At 39.9% G+C, this 19,382-nt stretch overlaps 1 protein-coding gene across 1 annotated transcript in view; it reads right to left on the bottom strand.

The window, feature by feature from the left end:
• Positions 1-19,382, bottom strand: part of LOC126184447 (dynein axonemal intermediate chain 3-like) — a 100,939-nt gene that overhangs the window by 28,183 nt on the left and 53,374 nt on the right. Inside the window, exon 3 of the mRNA XM_049926838.1 lies at positions 16,444-16,680. Coding sequence (XP_049782795.1) covers positions 16,444-16,680 — 237 coding nt within the window. The remainder of the gene's footprint in view (positions 1-16,443; positions 16,681-19,382) is intronic.

The following is a 19,382-nucleotide window of genomic DNA, read 5'->3' as shown; positions in this document are numbered from 1 at the left end:
GTTACCTCTATTCCATCTTGCACAAGAGCAGCTGTTCCACTGCCTCCCATAGCAGGAGGGAAAGCATAAAGAGTAAACATGTAGAAGTCTGGTTAAGTCTCTAGTCGAACTATCTGCATCAGTGCAACATATATGTTCACTACCCTGAGCATATTGCGCAGCAGCTGAAGTTTGATATGTGTACAGAACATGTTGAGATTGATTGTGGCATTCTTGTAAGCTTGCAGGTGGTCCACAGACAGTGGAAGATTCGTAACAACATGAGGCGTAGGTGCAATCGTAGCAGCAGATCAATCATATAGAGCTACCCCTTCACTGCACAAAACATCCTATCCTTCCAGTGCCGCAGACCCAACAGTCGCCTGTGCACTCTCAGCCAAAGATTTGGGGACAATATATCTGACAATATCATCAAGTGGGTGGTAAAGTCTCCAAAAGCCTCTCCAATGGGACATGGTGGCTGCAGTGATAGTATGACATTGGATATTGTTTATCAGGTTGGCTGGCAATCAACATCTACACGTCCGAGATGAGTGAATCGACGACTGGCCCGGTGGAAGGTAACCATGCCACAGTCCGGCGTGGAGGCGCCCCTAGAAAGCACATTGTGGTGAGGAGTGATCACATTGGCTCGCGACTGTGTCATGGGTGCACCAGTGCCTCTTTGGGGACCACTGTTTCCGAGATTACGTCTCTGTGTCAGATTATGGGAGTGAATCCTGACGTGGAGGCACAACCATTGCATCAACTTCCATGCCGCTACAGGGTGTCTCTTCATCTCCTTCTAGTGCTAGTAGAGTGGGACGGCGCATGGCGTTAGGAATCGGTCGAACTCCTTATCTCGTCTTGACACCGCCATTTGCAAAATATCCTGCAGGGGTTCAGGTCCATGTATATGTCTGGAATCTGTCCAGAGTGTGACTAGATATGTGATGTCAGGGAGGTGGAATGCATCAAATCCGAAGGTCGGAGCTGGTCAATCTGTCACTGCAGATACTCTGAGCGAATGCAGCCCTCTTTTCCACAACCTGAGCATGTATTCAGCTGACCATTATATATGAAGATCGCTGAGCATCCTCCGATGTAGAGGTAGAACAGAACATGCTTACTGAGATGGATGCACACCTGTCGCCCTCCATTTAGTACAGGGTAGGTGGTGAATTGTGCCCATTTTTCCGCGATGTAGCTGTGAATCATTCCATAGTGTCAGGGTGCAAACACCACAACGTCTGCCGGCACTTTGAATTGTAGTTCGAATGTGTGGATCGTCCTGAGACCGAGACCCACCTGATCCAGTCACTGGAGCAATGTTGCTATCAGAATGCTGAAACTTGAGCTCGTCTCCGTCTGCTCTAAAATCAGTTACTAATTTAAGGTAAACCATGCTGCACATAACTGATAGGTGGATTCCGACAAGATAGGTACCGGGGAACTTCACTTCATCTTGAAGACATCGTTCTGCTTCCAGCGCCTTGGAACGTGCATATTCAGTCAAGAAGAAGAATTTCAGTGTCTATTTCGGATAGTAACTGGCCATTTTCTTCGAAAGACATTCACTCATGTGAAGGTTGCTAAAGAACATGAACACCCCAGAAGAGTGCACCATGGCGAGAATGTAAAAGAGCTTCAGGCACATCGGTTCACTGCCAAAGGTAGTCTGCTCGCTTTGGCCACCCAGACAAGGTCCCTGACTGGCTCAAATTTCCATCCTTTCCATACACTAATGACGTAGTGGCCGTGCCCATTATCTTTTTCACTACTTGCAGCGATTAGCTGATTCCCGTAGGAGTTCGAGCATGTTTGAGTCTCTGCACTGAGAGGATCACTGGGCCGTCTCGCCCTAGTTATATACGTGCAATGTCTCTTCTTTCGGACATTCCTGAAAGAACAGACACAATTTTTGACGCTGCAGCCATATATATGATACAGAAGAAATAAAGATATTAGGTACTACTGGGCATTGAAATACATCAATGGGGAAAGTTGAAAATTTGTGATTTCAAGATCTTCACCAGGAACTTGGTAATGTATCTTATGTGAGTATTGTAACATGTTATTTCATATGAACAAACGCGTTTGGGGTGGCGTTTGGGGGGGAGGGGGAGGCAGCAATATCCGCTAGCCCTTAGCAACTACAGCGATGTAATCGCCCTTGAATCAGCCTGTTTGTTGTGTGGTGCCCTGTTCTCTGTGGACTTCGATCATACGTTTGACAAAGTGAGCCATTTTTTCCTGACTGTTGTGATGGACCGTGTGGCCTTCCCTGCTGCCTTTACCCACGTGATCATGTGTATTCTCCATTGTATCTCGTCAAGGGTGATGATTAATGGTAGGGTAGAAGGACACATCCCAATCTTACGTTCTGTCTGGCAGGGCTGTCTCCTCTCAATGGTCCTGTATGCTATAGCAATAGAGGAACTTCTATATGGGGTGAAACAACATATTTTGGCGATCACGCTGAGAGGACACAACTTCCAACGCTGCAGTTATGCGGATGATCTAATCTTATTTGTCCGCTCGGAAGAAGGGGTCTGGGTGGCCGTATGATTAATCGAGCAATATGGGAATGTAGCAGACAGCGACATGAGCATAAGGTCAAGTCACGAGCCATGGGAATAGGCAGAAGGCTTTGGGAGGGGAGGGTGGCCACGCTGCAGACGATTGGTTCACTTTGGAGTTTGGGCAACATATTTACGAGAGATGTCCGCTGCATGACGGCGCTGAACTATAAACGCCTTTTACAAGCTCTCCACACGGGGATCTGAGGCCACCTCCTCCGAGCATTAGATACGGTACAAAGAGCCGTCTTCATTAACAACCACATGGTGTCCTGCATACATCATTTGGCGAAAATACTAACCGTTGACTCCAGTTATGGTTCAACGGATCCAGGTAGCCTATGGATACTTCGCTAGTCGTGTACTTCTCTTCAAGATACGGTATGATAGCCTCACCCTCTCCCCTCGAAGCAGAAGACTGGCAGTTATCAACGTTCATGAGCGTGCTGTGTGCACACGAATTTCCACCATACAAGGGCACCTACAGCACCTACGGCCCAATGAGTACTTCAGTGCAGATACACAAACAAACTCTTACGCGAATCAGCGAATCACTGCGAGTGGTGGGGGTAATGGGCAAGGGTACTACGTCAGTAGTGTGTGGATATGTTGGAAATTTGAGTCAGCCAGGAATCGTGTCCAGATGCCCAATGTGATCAAGGCGGCCGTTCGCGAGAAACGGAAAAATACGGGTCCGACACAAATTTTCAACATTCCCCATTAATGCATTTCAGTGCACAATAGCAACTTATCTCTTTATTTCCTTAGGATCGTAATAATATATGGCTACAGAATCAAAAATGGTGTCTGTTCTTTTGGACATAATTAAGGAGATATGTGTGAATGAATGTAGTGTAGATTTTCTTGCACGTGTGTACAGATCCAGGTAGGATGTTCACACATCATTGTATAAATTATTGTGACGGATACTGTTTTATATTTGCATATGTAATACTTTTAAATCCACAAGACTATTCGTTTATCGTGACAGCACACTGGTAATATTGAAAAAGTAAACAAAGAAGTTGGGCTATTCAAGCACGAATAGCAACCCGCCCTCATAGTTTTGCTTTCGTCAGTACCCCATCTTCTACTTCCCAAACCTTACAGATGTTCTCGTGGATACCGTGAAGGACTAATACTTATGGAAGGAAGGGTACTGAGGAGACATGGCTTAAGGTGTCCTCACACGGAACATGTATCTCATCGTGGAACACGCCTGGCCGAACTTCCGTCTTAGAAAAGAGCTGGTGAACCACGCAGAACGTGTTCCACATCATGATTTATGAAAACAGCACTCTCCAGTGGGAGTTGTCGGTTGTATCTGCCTCGAAAATCGCGGAGTTTATTTCCAAAAATTAACGCATGTAAACTTTCTGTCTTACCTCTAACAAAACGCACTTTCCTTCCTTTTCAATAAGCTTGCTATGTTGATCTGTTGTTAGTATACACGAATAAAAATTTCAATATCCATGAAACTGATACAAGGCAGAAAAGAAAGCTACATTTCCAGTCAGTAAAGATATCACCATTTAAAATTTCCATTACAAATAATGTGATACAAATAAATAACAGTCTTCCTCATAAAATAAAAATTATTCATCATTCTCACTCTTTAGGAAATCCTTAGGATCATTATTATTGATCATCGCTTCTATTTAGTTGCAGAGTTTTTAGAATATTGAAACACGAAGCTTTAAACAACAAAGAGCAAAATCTGTTACTGCAGTACTGTACGCTCTCTTACAGATAAAGCAAGCAAAATAAAATAAAAAAAATTCTGTGCTGCAATACTACTGTTAAATTTTCTGTAATATACTTAAGTGTGTGTATGTGTGTGTGTGTGTGTGTGTGTGTGTGTGTGTGTGTGTGTCTGTGTATACGTACTTGCGTGTTTGTGCACAAAGTCATATATAATATTATAAAGGAATTTAGTACTCTATAGCCTGGAATTTTATTGGGACGAATAAATAAATAAATAAGAAATTGCGATGCAGTTCAGCATTACGTAGAATGCAGTTTTGCACTTCGTTGGTCCATGTTCCCTGTCATGTTCATAAAACGGAACAAACTCAGTCCTGAGAGAAAGAGTGCTCTGAAATATACAGAATATACCTATGTTAAATCAATAAGAAAATACCACAATATTATATGAAGGCCGTAGGCAAATATAAATATATTTATAGATAGCAGAACACGAACTAACTACATTTCACTTCACAACTCCACCCTCCTGCAAAATACGCTATGATGAACTGGTATTGCATATATGTCAATCTCTTTCATGCTTCAATATCCTGAAGACTTTAAACATTCATATGTCGTAACAAACACTGAATTATAGCACATCGTACCAATAATTAGACGGTTTTGGTAAGTCTTCTATGCACTGTTTCCTTGAAATGGCATACTTTCATAAAATACAAGCTATAATACAAAAAACCAAATAAAAATTATTTAATCACCAATATATTTTCCATCATTTTATTACAGCATGTCATACCAAAAACGATGAGCCTTCGAGAGACGTAAGTCATAATATAAATGCCAAATATGGGCATCGTCTGTAAAAGACTTAATCCAGTATGGCGTTTCCCAAATTCTGCTTGTGGTATATAATGCTGTCTTGCATGTCATTGGCCACGGTCCTCTCTACAAAGCGAAAATCTGACTTACCTTATTCAGTCTTTCGCTCTTCAGTATGCTGTTGAACCTGAAATTCCACTTGTTATGTCACAAAACTTGTCCTGAAAAGCGAAAGTCCCAGGTTCGAGTCTAGGTCGGCAAACAGTTTTAATCTACCAGGAAGTTTCATAACAGCACACACTTCACCGCAAAGTGAAAACTGATAACGAAAAAAATCGACCAGGCTGTGGCTAAGCCATGTCTCCACAGTATACTTTCGTGTAGGAGTGCTAATCCAGTAAGGTATGTATAAGAACTGTAAAGTTTCAAGGGTAGGAAACGAGGTATTGGCAGATGTGTCGTGAGTCATACTTGGATACTGCAGATAATAGAAAAGTTGCAGGAGAAAGGCAAAGAACTCAGGTTCGGGTCCTGGTCGAACACACAATTTTAAGCTTCCAGGAAATTTCATATCAGCGCCCTCTCCACTGCAGACTGAAAATTCATTATGTATCATACACCATGTTCAGATTATATTTATGAAAACTGTATAGTGAATTTAAACTTGTAGGACACAGTGAAGTTCTGCAAACAGAAATCAATAAAACGAGAAAAATCCGCAGCAATATAGAGTCGTGTGTCAATAGAGAATTATGTAAGCTGCCGAGGTTATTTGACAGCAAAAGTGTTCAAGATGCGTTCAGGCTGGACAAAGAACTGGGACAGAGGCTGTCGCGTAAGACTGGCACAGGAAAGAACGTATCGGGAAAGCGAGAGTTTATGAAATAAAGTGCCAAGTATGTGATAAAACGGATAGAAATTTTAAAGTATTGTTGAAAGAGCATAATAATAAAGAGAATGGCTTATCAGCGGTGGCAAAGCACCTCAAGAACGAGCAGCGATCGGTGGGTAATATCACAGACTGCATGAGGCTATTCCCTTTGAGGATAAAGGGTGATTGCTGGCATATTTACAGGAAGTTGACTTTTTCTGCACTTTATAACGGGAAAGTGTCAGCGTGTAAAATGAGAAGACATAAGTGTCCAAAGGGCGTTTCCGGGCTCGCTTTAGCGATGTCTTCCTTTAGGAGCAACCACCAACTTATTATAATTAGCAGCGTTGGGTGTAATGTTCTCTGTTGGTTATTCTGTATGGATGCACACATTGTAACATAGCTGTAGTATTGGTTTCTAGAACATATTAGATTTTGACATATTATGTTCAAAGACTTTACGATAAACAGTAACATCAATGGAGGGAGGGGGGGGGGGTTGTTTGGGGAAGGAGACCAGACAGCGAGGTCATCGGTCTCATCGGATTAGGGAAGGACGGGGAAGGAAGTCGGCCGTGCCCTTTGAAAGGAACCATCCCGGCATTTGCCTGGAGTGATTTAGGGAAATCACGGAAAACCTAAATCAGGATGGCCGGACGCGGGATTGAACCGTCGTCCTCCCGAATGCGAGTCCAGTGTCTAACTACAACATCGATGGAATCTGTGATACATCCGTTACGGGTTAGTGCTATCATTGGTAGGTGAAGGAGGCTGCCTTTAGTTTGCAACTGAGTCTTGTGAAAGTACCATGTGCCAACATGAGAGGTTCAAGGAAAAGTTTTATGTTTGACAAAGCATGTTCCGTGCTGGATTTTTACTTTTGATGCTGCCTAATGGCATAGAAAGTTTAAGGGATGCTATATTACTGGTCGATATACATATTCTCATAGCCGTCAATAAGTCTAGTATTGCGATGTACTGATTTGTTTCCTTGTTTTATAGCAGCTGATAATGTGATAATGTAGTCCCGAAATATGTTGTGGTAAATACACTACTCATTTTAAAACTGGTGCGCAACATTTTTGGTACTGAGATACTTCTTTGATTAATTTTTTTAGAAATTTGTAATAATTTTTTAACAGTTTGCAATCAAAACCATTAAAAAATGGTTCAAATGGCTCTGAGCACTATGTAACTTAACTTCTGAGGTCATCAGTCGCCTAGAACTTAGAACTAATTAAACCTAACTAACCTAAGGACATAACACACATTCATGTCCGAGGCAGGATTCGAACCTGCGACCGTAGCGGTCGCTCGGCTCCAGACTGTAGCGCCTAGAACCGCACGGCCACCCCGGCCGACAAAACCATTAAAATATTTACATCATACTGAGTTGTTCTGGTGCTTCTAATTAAATACTGTTCCTTTAATACCACCATCGAAAACTTACATATCATTCTCAAATGTTACTGAAAATATTCCTTCCCGCTTTTCCTATAACTATAGCTACATTTTTAACGTTTGGACAAATCTGAAACTTGCTCAAATTAGCTCAATGTTCACACTTTTCTACTTAACGATTCACCTATTTCATAATGTCATCTAATATTCAATATTCCCTTTGCTTAATTGTTCTGTACTTTTCAATCCATTACACTCATGCTACTTTCTTTTATCATATCACAGGTAGCTCCCTTCCTCAAATATTCCTTTGTTCATTTCTTAGAAGAGGATTTCATTCTTTCAGAGTTTTACTGATACTGTCTTCTCATTTCCCTGCTTTACATTTGGTGCAAGTCTTCGGCTTGTGTCTTTATGTTTTGGAATATTTTTTAAGTAAAAAGTATGTCTGAAACGCTTGTACATAGGTTGCATGGCAGATTGTACTGAGACACAATTGTCAAGAAAAAAATTCTAAGCGTTGCGTCGTTTCCGAGTAATTGAACATTGGAGTCAGCCAATCAAGTCGTTGCACGCGTAAATTCAAGCTCCAGCTAACCAAACAAAGCACTCATTAGGCAACACCGCGCCTCGCAGGCTGCTTGAATGCAAGCGCGCGAATGCCCCGATTGGCTGATTTTAATGCTAAATAACTTGAAAACGGCGGAGAATATCGAATTTTTCCCTTAACATATATGTTTTTGTACAATATTCCCTGTAACATCCCTACAAGCGTTTCAGACGTTTTCTGACCACCCTGTATATAATAAATTGGGCCAAATAAATCAACTTTCTGAACATTTTTTTTCTAAGTATGAATACGTTTACATACCTTGCAATAAGGTAAGTAAACGAACGACTGATGTGGATAGATTTGACAGTGTCTAGCAAGAAAATTAGGATTGTGTCAGTATATTCGCATTGTGAAGGGACAGATCAAGATAAGATGGATAGTTTTTATGAGGCACTCAGTGATGTAGTTGTTAGAGTAAAGGACAAAGACAGTGTTCTGCTCATGGGTGATTTTAACGCCAGGATTGGAAATCGAACAGAAGGGTATGAAAAGGTTATGGGTAAATTTGGAGAGGATATGGAGGCCAACAGGAACGGGAAACAACTCCTGGATTTCTGTGCCAGTATGGGCTTAGTAATCACAAACTCCTTTTTTAAACATAAGAACATTCACCGGTATACTTGGGAAGGCAGGGGAACCAGATCTGTCATTGACTATATAATAACAGATCAGGAATTCAGGAAGGCTGTGAGGGACACACGTGTATTCAGGGGATTCTTTGATGACACTGATCATTATTTAATCTGCAGTGAAATTGGGATTGTGAGGCCGAAAGTGCAGGAGGTCAGGTCCATATGTAGGAGGATAAGAGTGGAGAAACTTCAGGATAAGGAAATCAGGCACAAGTACATAACAGCGATCTCAGAAAGGTACCAGTTAGTTGAATGTAGTCAATTACAGTCATTGGATAAGGAATGGACAGGGTACAGGGACACAGTACTAGAAGTGGCTAAAGAATGTCTTGGAACAGTAGTGTGTAAAAGTAGGATGAAGCAAACAGCTTGGTGGAATGATACAGTCAAGGCAGCCTGTAAAAGGAAAAAGAAGGCGTATCAAAAATGGCTACATACCAGAACCCAGGTAGACAGAGAAAGTTATGTTGAAGAAAGAAACAAAGCCAAACAGATAATTGCAGCATCCAAGAAGAAATCGTGGGAAGACTTTGGAAACAGGTTGGAGACTTTGGGGCAAGCTGCTGGAAAACCATTCTGGAGTGTAATTAGCAGTCTTCGAAAGGGAGGTATGAAGGAAATGACAAGTATTTTGGACAGGTCAGGAAAACTGCTGGTGAATCCTGTGGATGCCTTGGGCAGATGGAGGGAATATTTTGAAGAGTTGCTCAATGTAGGTGAAAATGCGATCAGTAATGTTTCAGATTTCGAGGTAGAATGGGATAGGAATGATGATGGAAATAGGATCACATTTGAGGAAGTGGAAAAAATGGTCAATAGATTGCAGTGCAATAAAGCGGCTGGGGTGGATGAAATTAAGTCGGAACTCATCAAATACAGTGGAATGTCAGGTCTTAAATGGCTACACAGGATAATTGAAATGGCCTGAGAGTCGGGACAGGTTCCATCAGACTGGACAAAAGCAGTAATCACACCAATCTTTAAACATGGAAACAGAAAAGATTGTAACAACTACAGAGGTATCTCTTTAATCAGCGTTGTGTGTAAAATCTTCTCAGGTATTGTTGAAAGGAAAGTGCGAGTATTAGTTGAGGACCAATTGGATGAAAATCAGTGTGGGTTTAGTCCTCTTAGAGGTTGTCAGGACCAGATCTTTAGCTTACGGAAAATAATGGAGAAGTGTTATGAGTGGAACAGGGAATTGTATCTATGCTTTATAGATCTAGAAAAGGCATATGACCGGGTTCCTAGGAGGAAGTTATTGTCTGTTCTACAAGATTATGGAATAGGAGGCAAACTTTTGCAAGCAATTAAAGGTCTTTACATGGATAGTCAGGCAGCAGTTAGAGTTGACGGTAAATTGAGTTCATGGTTCAGAGTAGTTTCAGGGGTAAGACAAGGCTGCAACCTGTCTCCACTGTTGTTCATATTATTTATGGATCATATGTTGAAAACAATAGACTGGATAGGTGAGATTAAGAGTAGTTTCAGGGGTAAGACAAGGCTGCAACCTGTCTCCACTGTTGTTCATATTATTTATGGATCATATGTTGAAAACAATAGACTGGATAGGTGAGATTAAGATATGTGAACACAAAATAAGCAGTCTTGCATATGCGGATGACTTAGTTGTGATGGCAGATTCGATTGAAAGTTTGCAAAGTAATATTTCAGAGCTAGATCAGAAATGTAAGGACTATGGTATGAAGATTAGCATCTCCAAAACGAAAGTAATGTCAGTGGGAAAGAAATATAAACGGATTGAGTGCCAAATAGGAGGAACAAAGTTAGAACAGGTGGTCGGTTTCAAGTACTTAGGATGCATATTCTCACAGGATGGCAACATAGTGAAAGAACTGGAAGCGAGGTGTAGCAAAGCTAATGCAGTGAGCGCTCAGCTACGATCTACTCTCTTCTGCAAGAAGGAAGTCAGTACCAAGACTAAGTTATCTGTGCACCGTTCAATCTTTCGACCAACTTTGTTGTATGGGAGCGAAAGCTGAGTGGATTCAGGTTACCTTATCAACAAGGTTGAGGTTACGGATATGAAAGTAGCTAGGATGATTGCAGGTACTAGTAGATGGGAACAATGGCAGGAGGGTGTCCACAATGAGGAAATCAAAGAAAAACTGGGAATGAACTCTATAGATGTAGCAGTCAGGGCGAACAGGCTTAGATGGTGGGGTCATATTACGCGCATGGGAGAAGCAAGGTTACCCAAGAGACTCATGGATTCAGCAGTAGAGGGTAGGAGGAGTCGGGGCAGACCGAGGAGAAGGTACCTGGATTCGGTTAAGAATGATTTTGAAGTAATAGGTTTAACATCAGAAGAGGCACCAATGTTAGCACTGAATAGGGGATCATGGAGGAACTGTATAAGGGGGGCTATGCTCCAGACTGAACGCTGAAAGGCATAATCAGTCTTAAATGATGATGATGATGATGATGAATACGTTTTTAGTAATTATTTGACACGCTTTTGGAACAGTGGGTACGTCACAATCAGTCATTAACTGCAATTTTTGTCAAAATAAGAGATATTGATAACATAACTTTCTAAAGAATCTCTAAAGAACCATATAATTTTATTAAACATCATTATTTTGAATTCAAGCTGATATCAAAATAAAATCCCTGCATCTTCATTCCTTTGATGTACGTTTTCAGTTCTAAGTTCTAAATTGTACGAATTTACGGGACCATTATGCATCAGCAATTGTTTTAGACTGATGCAGTGAAATACGATTCATAGTTTGGAATAACCTCGTCATAATCTGTAACTGTGTATCTGTCAATAATGTCAGCATTAACGTCTTAATCATATTTAGGCAATGACAATATTTTGTCTGTTTATTTCCATAAAATGACTGAAACTGGTAACTAATAGATATAACCTTTTGTTAAAGAACAATAATTTTTTAAATTAAAGTTGTCATTAATTTCTGAAATTTTGTATGAGCAGGAAAAAAATTTCTTTATGCTAATTTCTGACTAATTTGAAAGATGTCATTATATTTGTTAATCTGTGGAAACGCAGCATTGTTTTTATAAACCTGGCATTTGCAAGAATGAATATTGAATGCTCCCTCTGCTTCTCTCTCCCCCTCTCTCTCTCTCACTCTCTCACTCACTCTCTCTCTCACTCTCTCTCTCTCTCTCTCTGTCTCCAGTCAGCAGCCGTGAGTCTGGTTGGAGGCAGCTCCCCATTCTTCTCGCTAGTCCACCTTCCGTTTCAGATCGTAGTATGAAGAATAATTCGTATCCTCCATTATTTGTTTAATTAACTCCAGTCTTGGCTTCCTTTGTAATTTCTGCTCCCTCAATTATTCCTTTCAATACACCGTCATTTCAGAATATAAGGCCTATCAGCTGAGCTCTTCTTCTCTTTAGATGTTTCATGAACCATCTTTTCTCTCTTGCTCTGATGAAAACTTCCTTGTTCGTGATCATTTCTTTCCAGCTGATTTTCATCATTCTTCTATAGAACCATCCTTCGAATGCAGCGAGTCTCCCTTCCTCTCTCACTTCTATCGTCCAAACTTCATTGCCATACGTTGCAATGCTCCACACGTAGATCTTCAACATATCTTTCTTCACGTCAGGGCTTATATTCTTCGTAGTGAATATGATTTCTTCTTATCAAAAGCACTCGTGGCCTGGAAAATTCTGTATATTATCTCCCTATAGTTTCTCCCATGACTCTTGATTTTACTCCTTAGGTAATTAAACCCATTCACCTCCTCAACCGTTTCACTTACCAACTTTCCTGCTATATTGCTTTCTTTGTTTATACTGCAGGCTATAACGTTCGTTTTATATGTGTCTATTGTCCTTCAACAAAGGAAATAGCTTACAACATGTTAGTTCGTCCAGTCTTAGAGCATTGTTCGTCTGTATGGGACCCTTACCAGTTTGGTCTTATTCTAGAGATTGAGAAGGTCCAAAGAAGAGCGGCAAGATTAGTGACTGGTACATTTAGCGAGAGCGTTACAAATCTCATAGAATGTTTGAAGTGGGACACACTTGCAGATAGACGGCGCGCTGAACGGAAGGGGCTGCTCGCTAAATTCCGAAATCCGATCTTCACCGAGGATGTAGAGCATATACTACTACCACCAACTTTCGAATCGCGCAATGATCACCATTCAAAGATGGGAAATTAGAGCTCGTACTGGGGCGTTCAGTCAGTCGTTTTTCTCTCGCGCGATCAGCGAGTGGAACAGAGGAGGGGGAATATGACTTTGGCGCGAATTGTGCCCTCCGCCACGCACCGCTTGGTGGCTAGCGGATTATATATATAGATGTAGATGTAGATTGTCATATGAAATTCCTCCTCCATTATTCTATCCAATGTGTTCAGTATTTTTAGCTGGTCTCCTTCCCTTTCTGGAATTAGTGCTATATCACTGGCAAATCTCAGCATGTAAACGTTATTCTCATCAATTGTTGCTCCTATGTTTACTTCTTTTCTCACCCTGTCGACTGCCTTCTCTATGTACAAATAAAATAAGTATGGGGCAGGGTGCAACCTTGCCATTCCCCACACTCAGTGCTACCTGGTTCATCTTTATTATCACAGCTAACTTTTCCCTATTCTGATGTCACATATCTAATATATATTCTATCTCTAAAGCTGATTTCTGATTGGTGAAGGATACAGAATAATACATTCCTGTTGACACTATCAAATGGATTCTCAAGATGTATAAACGTTGTGAATGTACTCCTACCCCTCTTCAGCTGTTTCTCTATCACTTGCCTCAGTGTCAATATTTCTTCACTTGTTGCCACACATTTTTTGGAACTGTACTGTTCGTCAGTGAATGGTCCCTCTATTGGTTTTCAAGTTTTCTGAGAATAATTTTGGGGACTGTTTTCGATGCATGGCACGCCACGCTCAATGTTCGGTGTTGCTCACATGTTCTTTCGTCTGGTTTCTTAGGTAATGGAACTATTATGCATCTAACAAAGTCATCTGGTAACTCTCATGATCTGTAAATATCCCACACCAAGTCATAAAGTGCCAATTTCACTTCACTTCCCAACTTTTTAAATAGTTCTCCTTGTATAGCATCAGCTACCTGAACCTCCCTTTCTCTAAGGTCCTGTATAGTGCTTTCACATACTCTTCTTGCATTATAGGAGCCCCTACATCGTCCAGCTCTACTTCCTCTTCCTTTTCGTTAGTCAAATTGCTGTGTCTTCTCTGTATAAGTGTTCCAGGTATTCCTTTAATCGTTTCACTATAATTTCTTCATCCTATATTAACATTCCATCTTTATGCTTAATGCTCACTGTTTCTGCCTTTCTTATTTCGATGAACTTCTTTACATCTACGTATACCATGTCAATTTGTCGTGCCTTCATGCACAGATTTCTTTTAAATGCTGTTCTCTATCTTGTTTCGCGCTCTTATTAATCTTGTTCCTTAAGATCTTGCGATTATCCATTCCATCTTTCTCCTTCAAGATCTTATACTGTCTACTTTCCATTATCATATTCATGACTTCCTGACTTATCCATTCTTTCTTATTCCCCCATTTATTTTTCCTAATACCACATCTGCTGAGTTTGAAATGCATTTCTTTACTTTACTCGATTTCTGTTCTATCCCCATGTGTTCTGTGGTATCCTTAATGGTACTGTTTGTTTGTGCCATGTACTGATTTTGGATATATTCATTTTCAAGTTTAGAAACCTCCCACTGCTTTCTTCCTTTCACCTTTAATCTTTTGAACTTTAGTTCACAGCGCATCATAAGTAGATTCTGGTCGCTGTTGATATTAGCTCCAGGGTAGCTTCTACCGTTCTGCACCTGATTCTTGAGTCTATCTACTACCAGTATGAAGTCTATCTGTGCCCTTCGTAAGTCTCCTGGGACTTTCCATCTATATCTCCTCCTTGGATGATGCTGGAATATAGTATTCGTTAAATATGGTATTTGTTACAACTGTGGTATGAAGAACTATACAAATCTCACTCCTCATTCATTTTTTTACCCCAATTTCAATTTTATCACCATAAGTAATCTGCATCTGTTGGGTAATAACTAGTAAATAACAAATACTTTTCTCTTAATTCAGTATAATTTTTCACTATTTTCTATGATTTCTTTATTTAATGTACAAGCTTCATTGATATTAATTTATTTGTGTATACTTATTGAGATACTATAAAATAAACTTTGAAACAGGTATAATGATTTTTGCCTGCAACTGGTTGTCACTCTTCGTAACGTTCAGAGTTATAACTGCTTACAGGCACATGTAGTTATGTTTATGACATTAAAAAGCGTTTTATTCATTGAAGTTAGTTCCACTCAACACTTATCATCTCTTTGGTAAGTGTATGGGAATTTCAAGATTATACTTAAGGAAAAGGAACTCATCAATAAACGTGAGAAACTGTTCCCAAATTCACATAGACAATGAAAAACACCCTTAGTAATTCACAATACTATTTTAACAACTGGATGGCTGATACATCAAAACTGAGACTATATTAAAATAATGGAACAGACATAACAATAAGAAATTACAAATAAATACTATGAAATTAAATATGAATACAATATAAGATACTTTTACTGAAAGTAGGGCAGATACTGTTAATATTATTAATATGATATAATTAATTCTTATTTAATATTAGTCATAAAATTATAGTTAAAGAATACTTTAACACTGGAGGGTCTAAGAGACTTCATGATATGTTAAACAATCATATTCAAAAATTTCTACACAACTTACAAGGAATAACCTTTATGTTCTTAATACTTTTATTCAGGAAGAAAGTAACTGAAATCTCATCTCTTATGAGTATGTTAGTGGAGTCTGACTAGTTTGAGGAAAATTTGTAATATGTATTACATTAAAATATTTTGTTTTATGAATATTGATTAAAAACAATGTAACATATTTGTTAATTTTGTTTGTTAACTTTAAGTATTAGGGTTAATCATAAATGTCAGTATCAACGTGAATTTTAGTTTTTGTAACAACTAATTCAAATTAAGATATACCATTTATTGCAGCTTTCATAGAATCATTAAATATTTCATGTAAGTGACAGTTAGCCATGATCTGAAACATATTAGTGCTGAGACGAATAAAAAAGTTACGAAATTTTCTGGAAACAAGTAATTTATTGTGATGCCAAATGATCATCTCTGTGTATATTTAGGATATTTTTTATACCGCTTTCATGATAAAGAATGTAAATAGTTACCTTATAAGGTATCTAGCCACACAGCAGCATAAGATTTGCTTATTCTTCCATTGGCTCATGAACAACAGGAGACCCTTCACTGGAAAAGCTAACTGTAGAAAATTTGAGGTACTACAATATTTCAGTATAAAGTGATTTTGTTAGAATTTAGCAAAATTAACGGTTTTAGTGGCTTTATGACGGCCACATACCAAAGGAAAAGAACGCATGTCTATCTCTTTCGGCACTGTATAGGCCATGGGGCTTTTCACACCCTTTAGGTTTCACATAGGGAAAAGAACGACTTAGTCAAGAACAGGGGCATGAGAGAAATCAGTATGTCACTGGAGCGTATTGCGTACCTATCGATGTGGGTAACTTATTGGTTACGCTTGCAGAAAGAGTCCCGTGCTTACAAACTGAGAAGGTCCTCTATAGAAGATGGGCTGTGACTGTGAAATTTGCTACAAAGTACTGGAATGTAGTTGCATAAAAACAAAGTAAAACGTATGCTCAATTCTATTTTGATACTGCAGTCAACTACTTTCACCCTGACAACTCCAGTATTTTTTTTTGAGTTGATAATTAACCTTAAAGCAGAGTAAGACATTTAATTTCCATCTGGAAACTACTTACCAAGGGACGGCTACTTCTCAGTACATCAACGTCGACATCCATAGAACTGCCCAGGCTTCTCCATGGCCTAACTTTTCTTCTGACTGCGTTTACGACTTTCTCCTCTGATACGGTCTTCTCCTGGTTGACAGTTCTCAGCACTGTATCTTCTGCTGGTTCTGTCACGCAGATATAGTACTTTTTCTCCTTTCCAGATACGTTATCACAAAGGATAAGTATCTGCTCCCTTGTGAATTTCTAGAAAGGAACCAGTACATCAGGCGCAGTTTCTCAGCAACGAAATGTCTAAAGGACATATAATAACATTCACAAACTGTTGTCTTCTATGTGTTTATTCAGAAAGTAAATATATATTTTTAAAGTATTTTTCATCAAATAAATTTTTCCAAGAATGATGGATTGAACGATAATGTGAATTTTCTAAACTGTTGTTACGTTCTTTTGTGTAACATGGGACTTTTTCCTTTCTTCAAAATAATGACAATGCGAGTACACTTACACACACAGATAAATGTAAAACGTAAATACTATGACTGTTTTAGTAAAGCAAGATGGTTTGACGAAAGAATAAATTCGTTCCAGTCTCAAGTAATGGAACTGGTTTCAAAAGAGCGATATATGAAAGTTTTGTATTTCGAATGCAATGAAACTTAACAAAAGTGTAGAACATAACAGACAACAAAAATTAAACATGAAATGGGTAAATAGCTCTGACTTAGAACATGAGAGAAACACCGAAAATGGACGTGTCAATTACTTGAGAATAAGCATCAAAACTGAGTGTAATTGTCCCGATTAATAACACAACTTTCCATTTATATGTCTTGCTGTCAATAGTGGTGGCTTTAAGTCCAGATTGAAGTGAATATCGCATTATTCAAGTAAAGCTGCTCTACTTCATGAGATCCTCAACTATGCATGGGCCGTCATTCCTTCCTAATCCATGAACGACATGCAGTCTATTTCACTTTCAGTATCCGACTACCCTCTCTTATCCGCATCTTGTACCGTATCACAAAATTTTCACATCTGCCCTAAACCAGGTCTAAATCTGAATAGCAACATTCTATTACATGCCACATCCTTGAATATTCAGATCTGATGCTCTTCTTCTGAAAGCACGTACTGCTCTGAGTTCTTCTCCAAACCCTTCTCATGCTTTCCCAGTGCAATACGACAACCTTCCTTTCCACACCACGTCATGAAATCATCCCTCATCTCTGCCATCCTAACAGCTGTGACCGATACCACTTACTCAGTCCACAGTCGTAATTAAAAACCTATCCTCCCTCCATCCAAATGATGATTCCAGCTTACCGTTCAACTGCCTAACTTCAGTTATACTCATCCGCTATCAACTATATCCCATATATTAGAGCCCTCCCTCCATCCTGCATCCCATGTAGGACTCTGTCCGAAACCTCCCAATATCAAAGGCCTTTACCTGGTGTTACGACGAATTCCCATTATCACTATCCACACAAAGCAGAGAGATATTACACCACCAACATCAGGTCTTGCATATTATTATTATTGTTTTATGTCATTAAAATTTTATTATTTATCCTTTTTCTTCTTGTAAACCAAGGGATGAAATGAGGAAACCCGTCACCGCGAGCTGTCACTCTTTAGAGGAAATGCAAGTAACGAATTAAGGAAAGATTTATTCTGGTGAACAGAAACAACATACACAGCGAAAAGCGAAAATCTACATATGCTGAAAAGCGTTCTACTTCTACATCATATTCTTCAAACCACTTTGAAGTGCATCGCAGAGGATATTTCACATTGTATCAGATGTTAGGGCCTCTTTCCGTTCAGTTCTCGTATGAAGCGTGGGAGAATGATGTTTGAATGCCTCTGTACGCACTATAATTAATCTAATCTTGTCCTCACGATCCCTATGGGTGCGACACGTGTGTTGTAATACATTCCCAAAATCATAATTGACAGCCCGTTACTGAAACTTTGTAAGTAGGTTTTCCCGAGACAGTTTGCGTCTGTCTTCAAGTGTCTACCAGTTCAGTTTCCTCGACAACCCTGTGACACCCGCCCCAAACCTGTGACCATTCGCGTTGTCCTTCTCTGTATACGTCCAATATCCCCTGTCTGTCCCGTCTGAGTGGTACTCTAAGATGGGTCGCACGAGTATCTTGTATGCAACTCAATTTGTAGACTGATTGCATTTCTTTAGTATTCTACCAATAAACAGAAGTCTGTCACATTATTCACCTACACCACTCTGAAGTCTTATCAAAACACAACTGAATATTTGTGCAGATTTTTCCAGACAGTACTTCATTATAGATAACAGCATCGTCTGCGAAAAACCTAACATTACTATTAGGTCAGTGTCCGCCCCCGGTAGCTGAATGGTCAGCGTGACGGATTGTCGATCCTCTGGGCGCGGGTTCGATTCTCAGCTGGGTCGGGGAATTTTCTCCGCCCAGGGACTGGATGTTGTGCTGTCCTCATCATCATCCTATCATCCTCATCGACTGCAGGTCTCCGAAGTGGCGTCAAATTGAAAGACCGGAACCCGGCGAACGGTCTGCCCGACGGGCGGCCCCATCCGTACGATTAAATAAATAAATTAGATCAGTGCATAAGTTCGTAGCGTTTTTGTTTTGCGTGTTGGTACTCCGTTTGCTATATGTTTATTTATGATTGTCTTTTTTTGTAGTTCACTGTTGCTGTTTGAATTTACAGATTGTTATTTTGCCTTTGGGGTTAGTGGGTGGAGCTGTGGACGCTAGAAAATGGAGTGTCAAGTGGAGAAATCGGAACATTTCCGACGTATACTTCTGTTGGAGTTCCATAGAAGGGTGACAGCAGCAGAGGTAGCCAGAAATATTTGCGCCGTGTATGGAGGTAATGTCACTGGACGGGTCACTACGGGAAAACGGTTTTTTCGTTTTAAGGAGGATCGTTTTAACATT

The sequence above is a fragment of the Schistocerca cancellata genome, chromosome 4 (genome assembly GCF_023864275.1).
Source record: "Schistocerca cancellata isolate TAMUIC-IGC-003103 chromosome 4, iqSchCanc2.1, whole genome shotgun sequence".
NCBI classification, from domain to species: Eukaryota; Metazoa; Arthropoda; class Insecta; order Orthoptera; family Acrididae; genus Schistocerca; species Schistocerca cancellata.
The sequence above is the reverse complement of the archived record's forward strand: the minus strand, read 5'-3'. Positions and strand labels throughout refer to the sequence as shown.